General features: G+C 39.7%; 1 protein-coding gene across 1 annotated transcript; it reads left to right on the forward strand.

The window, feature by feature from the left end:
* The first annotated feature begins 262 nt into the window (after positions 1 to 262).
* On the forward strand, positions 263 to 8438 carry LOC136675694 (60S ribosomal export protein NMD3). Its single transcript, XM_066652401.1, has 16 exons — positions 263 to 483; positions 1105 to 1150; positions 2244 to 2378; positions 2782 to 2878; positions 3492 to 3572; positions 3904 to 4032; positions 4437 to 4527; positions 5353 to 5431; positions 5705 to 5801; positions 6174 to 6291; positions 6410 to 6555; positions 6917 to 7029; positions 7150 to 7222; positions 7362 to 7468; positions 7656 to 7726; positions 7845 to 8438. The coding sequence occupies exons 2-16, from the start codon at positions 1107 to 1109 to the stop codon at positions 7976 to 7978; spliced, it is 1515 nt and encodes a 504-aa protein (XP_066508498.1). The 5' UTR covers positions 263 to 483; positions 1105 to 1106; the 3' UTR covers positions 7979 to 8438.
* Positions 8439 to 8788: the final 350 nt, after the last annotated feature.

The raw sequence follows: 8788 nt of genomic DNA on the forward strand, positions 1-8788 counted from the left end.
AGAATTTTGAATTCTGGTAAAAGATATATGCGCTACAAAATAGTACATAGTGTAGCATGTCAAATAACATTAAATATCAGTTTTAGGACTGGATGTAATTTTAAAATGAACAAAAAAATAAGTAATGATATTGTGTTTTTCAAAAAATCTTTAGGCTTTATAATTCAAATATATTTAATGCCGTTAGGATTTAGAAGCATAAACAATAATAATAAATATGTTTTTAAAAGAGTACGGGTCGGTTACTCCTGTCGGGGACTTTTACTTTGGAAACTGAGTTACGTCAAACTGTCTCTGAATACATCACCAGCAGCAGGAACGCACGTGCGGAGGGAACTTTATTCACTTTGCAGATAAAATTGTATTTTATTTTCGTATAAATTTACAATCCGCCGGTGAGGATGTGTACAACTACACTTTAACTCTAACAGCACTCGGACACAGCCGTTTACCTCAGCTCCAGCCACAAGGAACTACACGAAAGTGAGTATGTTGCTAGCTGGTTAGCATCATTTCGAGACTCGGGTTATATAAATGTATTATATAAATGTAAAGCCGTAATACACACACTGAAATATTCTACACCCATTGTCCAGTCTCTCAGCTCCATTGACAAAACAGGGGCACTGTGTTTTTCTACAATTACAGTCTGTAGTCCATCTGTAGCTCTGCATACTTTGTTTGCCCCGTTCTGCCTTTTCTTCAATGGAAATGGTGGAGGATCATTCTCAATGCCACACTGACGTGGTGGTGGTTCTGTGTGTTTGTGTGTGTTGTGCTGGTGTAGAGTGGATCAGATACATCAGAGCTGCTGGAGTTTTTAAACCCTGTGTCCACTCACTGTCCACTCTGTTAGACACTCCTCCCTCGTTGGTCCACCTTGTGTATGTACAGTCAGAGACAGTGGCTCATCTGTCGCCGCACAGTTGGTGTTGGTCATCCCCTAGTTCTTCATCAGTGACACAGGACGATGAATGCATAGTTTCAATGGTGGACTATTCCACTATTGAGTGGAGAATTTGAGTAAGAAGCCAGCAAATTAGAAGCCAACTGCAAAAAAGAAAAATCTGTTGTTAAACCTCATTTTCTATTCTTTGCCTACAGACATGGAATATATGCAAGCTCCAGCCACGAGCAGCCAAGGGAATATGTGAGTATATCTACCCAGAGACACTGTTAATATCATGATGCACAATAAATATCGCTATATGTCGACTTTCATAGGTTTCTGTCGGTTAGGAGTGATAAAAAATGAATCAGTTACAGCATGAGGGTGTGTTACTAAAACAGTATTTTGTTGTCAAGTTGTCAAACCCTTTTCCATATAGACAACATATTTCATTAAACATTCCCAGTAATAAACCATAGTTTTGTTTCCATTGGATGCAGTAGGGCTGGTTTCTGTAGCGCTGTATTTAATACTAATACAACAGTCAGTTCATTTTGATATCATTCTGGATATTGGGTTATGCCTTATTATAATAATATGTATTATTATATTATTGGTTCTAAACCAGTTTAGAGTCCTTACTGTTCCTGTTAGTTTAGCTTTTGAGGATTGGATGCAATTTTGTTTCTCAAAAAATACAAATAAATAAAATATTAAATATTAACTGTATTCCTAGAACATCTGTTACCTGTACGTCCAGACCATTTCACCCCGACTGCCCAGTGACTGAGTGCTGTCCTGTTGTTTTCAACCAGCCTAAAAGAGCACATGTCACACCCTATTAGTTGAGCTGCATTGGCTACCCTTAGCTGCTCACATCAAATTTAAGTCACTAATGATGGCCTTCAGAGTATTCACTGGTTCTGCTCCCATCTTCCTCAATAGACTCTTAAAACCATACGTTAGCGCCCGCCCTCTCCGTTCCTCAGAGGAGCGCCAACTAACACGACCAACCCCCCGTACAGGTCAGTCGAGGCTATTCTCATCTCTGGTACCACGCTGGTGGAACGAGCTTCCAAGCACCATCAGAGCAACAGGAACCCTCTCTGCATTCAAGAAATCATTGAAAACCCAGCTCTTCCGAGAGTATCTCTTGCACTGAATGTCTTTCTTAAATGCACTTATTACTTCCTGCGTATTGCACTCAGTGTAAGGTATTTTGTATAATTCGTGCTGTAGTTCGAATGTTAGATCCTCTTTTGTAAGTCCCTTTGGATAAAAGCGTCTGCCAAATGAATATATGTAAATGTTTATAGAGATTACACATTCATTAATCTTTCCTTTTATTCTGTAGCCTTTGCTGCACGTGTGGTGTCCCCATTCCTCCAAATCCCGCAAACATGTGTGTCTCCTGTTTGAGGACCCAGGTTGACATCTCGGATGGAATCCCAAAGCAAGTGTCTGTGCATTTCTGCAAGCAGTGTGAACGGTACAAAATTCATGTTGTTATCTTTAGTGAAGGCCCGTTGTAAGAGCAGGTTTTAATGAAAGTGGAGTTTGATTAAGTTGCTGGAGGCATTCGCCACTGATGTTCACATTTTATCCCAATTCGTTTATTGCTTGTTTAGAAAGGTGAAAATGTAATGCATGCGAGCCAGGTACGACTTGTTTCAGAGTGATTCAGCTAATACATTTTTTCCACTACAAGAAAGTAGCCCTAGAGCATGTTTTAAATAGTGACAAATTGCATGTGGGAGTAGAGACTTGCTGAGAATTTTAATGGAAAGACTAATGTCATCTAGAAGTGACATTTTAGTCTGTAGTAGGTTCAGTGATATGTGAGTGATTCAGCTTCTTTGCCTGACCAATAGCCTCCTTCATTTTTCCTATAGGTACCTGCAGCCCCCAGGCACCTGGGTGCAGTGTGCGCTAGAGTCCAGGGAGCTGCTCACTCTCTGTCTAAAGAAACTTAAGAGCTCAATGAGTAAGGTAAGGAACTCATGGCAGCTTTTACTTGGCTCGGCTCTTTTGCTTTTTCCATTGGCCAAATCTGGTACCTTGTCCCTGGAACGCTCGCTCCTGCTAAGTGAGCCAAATAGGGACTAAACCATGATGTGTAACATTACAGTACGATGATTGGCCGCAGAGACGTGGTGAAATGCAGACCTCCAGCACAAACTAGCCATTTGTAAAAGCTCCCAGCTAAAGCAGAAATCACATGTTATTCGTCTCTCAACAGCAGCTCGTAAAATTACACCGTGGTGTTTTGAAGAGGTTTAAATGATCCTTGAATTGGTGGCTGACGAAAAAATCCAGCGAGAGCCGGACATGCTGGAGAACTGGGGCACGGAGCCATTTTCAATCCAAAAACAAAAGCGACATGTGAATACACAACGAGTACAGAACGCTACTGCTGACGTTGTTGTGGTTTTCAAAGCATTGTGGATCCTGTTAGAGACGGGGTTTTGCAACAAACCAGCTACATTTTGTGGGAGAGCTGTAGTAGTGGAAAAGCAACCAGGATAAAGTACGCCAAGCCGATGCAGTACACTGGAAAAGCGCTATAAACCGTTCCTAATACATTTCTTCTTATTCCAACTAGGTCCGGCTCATAGATGCAGGATTCGTATGGACAGAGCCACACTCTAAAAGAATCAAGTTGAAGCTAACCATTCAGAAAGAGGTGATCTACCTGGTTGTTAGCTTTAATTTGCTTAATGTTTTATTAATTTTAAGTAATTGTGTGTGTATTGTATTGAATCTAATATTCTGTCAAATTCAAAATTCTTTTTCTATTAATTATGAACGCTAAAGTCACTGTGATTCCTTTATTGAGAACTTATCTGTTTTATAATTCTTCTTATTTAAGTTATTATTTTATTATAACATCCTACAGCTTAAAGGATTAACTAATATTTAAGTCATTTTTAAATCATATTCAGAAAGGGGTAGTGTAGGATTTGCAGTGTTTGAGTCTCGTGGCTCAGTGAAGTCACCGTCTGGTCGCTGTGCAGGTCTTGAATGGCGCGATCCTACAGCAGATCTTTGTGGTGGAGTTTGTTGTACAGTCTCAGATGTGTGATGACTGCCATCGAGTCGAAGCCAAAGACTACTGGAAGGCAGTGGTGCAAGTCAGACAGAAGGTAAAGAGGATTTTCACTTTTGTTTGAGCTCTAAAGTTATGTTTTCTGTTGTTATAAGGTGTGCACTGTAATGTAAGTGTGTGTGTGTTTGTTTGTTTTTTGCCAGAGGCATGTATGCTGCCTGCCACGTTTAAACAATGCAGCTCAGTAGCACAATTTCCTAGCACAGTCGTTTCCTTTGGGTATATTAAATGTGTTAATGTAGATTAGTAAACCCCACAACATGGGAATTATTTACTTAGCTGACTTTTTAATTAAAAGGGCCATTAAAGCAGCAATGTTTTAAAAAGGGGTTGGTTAAAAAAGATGCATTTATTCTCAGTGATTGCTGCACTTTTTAAAAAATCACTTTAAATTTGTGTAATACCTGCATTTGTTTGTTTTGTGTGTGTGTGTGTGTGTAGACCGTTCACAAGAAGACCTTTTACTACTTAGAACAGCTGATTTTGAAACACAAGGTTCACCAGAACACACTTCGCATCAAGGAGATCCATGGTACGTTTCTGTTATTCCACCCCCTTATTCCTTTCAATGCTACGTATTAAGGATGGACCAGCCTCCTTTAAAAGTGATACCTCTGGAAGAAATGTCATTCATCAGTGCGATGGATAAGAACAAACACGGTTGGTCACAGTGTGTTTGCCTGAATTGTCCTTTTATGACCAGTTCTACATTCCACGCCTCCTGTACTGTACCGCAGCTCTTTCTTGCAATATTTGGAGCAGTGTAAATATGTCAGAAATGTGAGCTACAATACCGATAGCTTTTATACCTATACAACACCTGTTTGGTATTGATCTGCATAGGACCACAGACCCTATCCTTGTTAAGAGGCTCGGCATGATATCATTTATAGCAAAGTCCTTCAACTTTAAATCTGTTCAGAAAAATCTTGATTGAAACGTTGCAACTGGAACAATCCGTGCCGGGACTGTATGCTGATATTATGTATTTGTGACCCTCATTTGTTTATTCGTTTCGTCTATTTGCTTGTATGTTTATTTGTTCTTAATTCTTTGAGTTGTTAAAAGTTGGAAATGATAAATGAAAAGTAATGTCAGCTACAAATCTCTATTCTGATAACCAAGAGGCTGATTGGTCTGATTGGAGAGACTGGAGATAGTGGTCTGACAGTAGATTTGAAGCTCTGAACGCTTGACACGTGGTGAACATATTGGACGCCCCTCCATCTGGCCCATGTTACTGCAGAACATTCTGTACTCTGTTAGTCTGGAAGCTCAACAGTTGGCAGATTGAGTGAGTTACAGCTCTATTTTTAATAGCTTCCTTTTATTATACTCTTTTTCTTTTCTTTTATAGAGGGCATTGATTTTTACTATGGTTCCAAGCAGCATGCCCAGAAGATGGTGGATTTTCTACAGTGCACAGTCCCCTGCAGGTATGGAACGCAGAGAATTGGCCTTGTTTTGCAAGCTCTACCCATTCACGTTCACAAAAATGTGTCAGGAGCAGACAGTAAAAAATGAATTAGGGTTCACCTGATACAGTGGAGCTCTACTCCACATGTGCATTCCATCTGAATGTGGTTCTCTGTAATAAATCCTGCTTTTGAGTTGCTTTTTTTCCCCCCATTTTGGAACGCACATTTTTCTGCTGTGTTTTGTTGATTATGGAAGAAGCTAATGAATTAACTTTTATCTTTTATCTGAAGATCAAAGGCTTCCCAGCGCCTCATCTCTCATGATATTCACTCAAACACCTACAACTACAAAAGCACCTTCTCTGTGGAGATTGTGCCCGTCTGTAAGGTACGCACCATTACAAAACCTTATCAGCAGAGTTTTTACTGATTCTGGCTTCAAAGGCCAACATTCAGTCTTGCCATAATCTCAGGCAGGAAAGGAAATGCTTTAATTCTTGCCTGTGGTGATTTGGGGTGGGTTTAAAGGAGAACAGACAAGTTTCTATTCAAGCTGCTGAATTAAATTTAAGTGAATGAAAGAAATGCTGCCAAAAATGTGAATAGGGATAATTTTCTATTATAATTGTCAGCTTTTTACTCTGTGCATATGATATTCAATTCAGATGTTCTTTAAATTTTGTGTACATTAAATTACACAAAAAAGGTTTTGATGTCAACCAATGTAAGGCAATTGCTCACGTCCATCTCTTCTGTTCAGGACAATGTAGTGTGTCTGCCTCCTCGCCTGGCCCAGAGTTTAGGGAACATGGGTCAGATTTGTGTTTGTATCCATGTGACCAGCACTGTCCACCTCATCGACCCAAATACCTTACAGAGTGAGTACAGCTGCCATTCTCAATCATAATTGTGGTGTAAATATGTTCTATGAATAACAGATTCAATAAATCAATAAATTGATCATACTTCATTAATGCAGTTGTTTCCGCCTTGCAGTTGCAGAAGTGGATGCCAACACATACTGGCGCTACCCCTTCAACAGCCTCTGTGGTCCACGGCAGCTGGAGGAGTTCATCGTGATGGATACCGATATCATCAGAGACCAGAAATTAGGAGCTGGAGCTGGTCTGAGATCCAGTCGGGTGAGGACTGTTCAGACAAAATTACCAGCTTAATGAAAGGTGGAAGCATCTGTGTTAGAAGCCTCTGAGGTGAAATCAATATCTCCCAGTTGCTTTTGTGATTCATTGTGACTCATTTTGTGTATGTATTGACACTGAAAGCCGCTTTGGACAAATTGAAAATGGCAGATATCACTCTTGCCTAGTTTTACTGGGAAGGAAAATCAATGCTAACTGTAGCAAAGTTCTGCACCTTACTGTGTTTGCCTTGATGAAATGTAGCTGTCGGTATAGTCTTTCTTATTGTTTACAAAATACGTGTTGCTGTTTTCCAGTCCAGTACCGATGGCAATCTGTGTTTGTGTTATGCTCGTTTTAATAGCACACTTTGGCTGATGTGTGGGTTCAGAAGACCTCTGAGATGAACACGAGTCAGCAGTATCACTGCCGAACCTTCCTGGGACACCTGCTTAACATCGGAGACCTGGTGTTAGGGTATGAGCTCTGAAGGGAAATGATTTGTTAAAGAAGAAAAGAATTAATTGGTGCCGGTGTGTGGTGGAAATCTCTTTTTTTTTTTTTTTTAAATGTTGATAATTTGTTCTTGTATTCAAGCTACGACTTTGCCAATGCTAACATCAATGATGACTGTCTGAACAAGATGAATCCGCACCATGTTCCGGATGTGGTAAGAAGAGCTTCTAATTCAAGTCATGGTCTTGCATAATTAAATTGCTACTTGCTTGTTTGTAATGTGGTTTATATCTCTTGTGTCTGTTAAGCACTGATTGGTGGAGATTGATTCTGTAAATGATCTCTGTGTTTAGGTTTTGATTAAGAAGAGTTACGACAGGACGAGGAGGATGAAGCGCAGGATCTGGAAGCTGAAGGAGCTCGACAGAGACAGAGACGGCATGGACACAGATGATGAGAGGTAAGGAATTGTCAGGTTCGTGGTGAAAGACGTTGCCATCTACTGTGAAGCTCAGCTGGCAGAGCTTTGTTTTTAATACAGTTATTGTAATACAGTTCCATTGTATGTGACGTTGGATTGGTAACTTAAAATACATCTATGTTTCGGGTTGTAGAATGTATATAACATTTGCTGAACGTTATTTTAGGCAATATCAAGACTTCTTGGAGGATCTGGAAGAGGATGAGGCACTGAGGAAGAATGTCAACATATTCAGAGGTGAGAAGCCCATTATAACGTCAGAATGGCTCTAAAACCAGATCTGGACTATTTTAGTTTTACTCTTTGACCTCTGTTTACTTGATACTAAAGTGGATGTGCTCATTTGCCTTTCCAGATGCCTCTAAGATTCCCGTGGAGAGTGATACGGATGAAGAAGGCGCTCCACGAATTTCTCTAGCAGAGATGCTGGAGGATCTGAGTCTCAGTGACGCCACTGGAGGAGAGGGAGCAGACATGATGACAGAATAGTCCTCAGAGGAGAGGCATGAACAGCAGGCCGTCTTGACAAGATTAATCTCTTAAAATGGCTTCATTACTGGGTTTGATTTGATGGATTCCAGCCTGAGACTTCTGTCCAGCTCCTAGGGGAGCCCTGTGGTGGTTATTTCATTCTCTCTCTAATATACCTAATTCAAGCCATTAAACACTTAACCATTTGCTCAGTTAGATGTGAGAATGGAATAGTGCCAGGTTCCCTCAGGGGAGTTGTTCAGAAACTGTTCTTCTTTCTACAGAGAACAGGCAGGTTTCGTTTGTAGTTTTACTTCCTGTAACAACTTTATAAGATCTGTCACAAATTCAGGTTCAGTAACTTTAAAAGGTGAATCCTGTTGAAAACTGAAGTACTAGTTTCTGTCGGTAAAGGTCTGAATAAAGTGAGAATGGTGGGAGTGATGTTAAGTCCTTCAAAATAATAAAATAAAACAGAATCATGATTATTTCGTTTCATGTTTTTTTTTTTTTTTTTTTAAACATAGCAGTGAAGTTATTATTTATTTAGTATCACAATATTTTTCTGGAAAGACAAACCTATTTTTTTTTACTTACAAATCAATCAGGAGTAGCTCCGTCAGCTTCCGTGAGTAAAGTTTAAAAAAATACAAGCTTTCATAAAGTACTTCTGACTTTTCTCTTTTGCTGCACTTTTCCTGTGTTAGATTTGACAGTTTTAATGTGTATCTGAAATTTCATCACAGCACATTAATTTAAAGCATTCCATGCGTTAGGGAAAAATACACAATGTTAAAGAGCTTGTATAACACAAAACAGCTGATTAGA

Source organism: Hoplias malabaricus, chromosome X1, assembly GCF_029633855.1.
Source record: "Hoplias malabaricus isolate fHopMal1 chromosome X1, fHopMal1.hap1, whole genome shotgun sequence".
In the NCBI taxonomy this organism is placed as follows: Eukaryota; Metazoa; Chordata; class Actinopteri; order Characiformes; family Erythrinidae; genus Hoplias; species Hoplias malabaricus.

Bases quoted from the DNA above. Each gene is read 5' to 3' on its own strand.
- LOC136675694 (XM_066652401.1), top strand. From the start codon at position 1,107: ATGGAATATATGCAAGCTCCAGCCACGAGCAGCCAAGGGAATAT. The intron at 5,802-6,173 runs GTACGCACCATT...TCTTCTGTTCAG, and splicing joins AGATTGTGCCCGTCTGTAAG to GACAATGTAGTGTGTCTGCC. The intron at 6,556-6,916 runs GTGAGGACTGTT...TCGTTTTAATAG, and splicing joins CTGGTCTGAGATCCAGTCGG to CACACTTTGGCTGATGTGTG.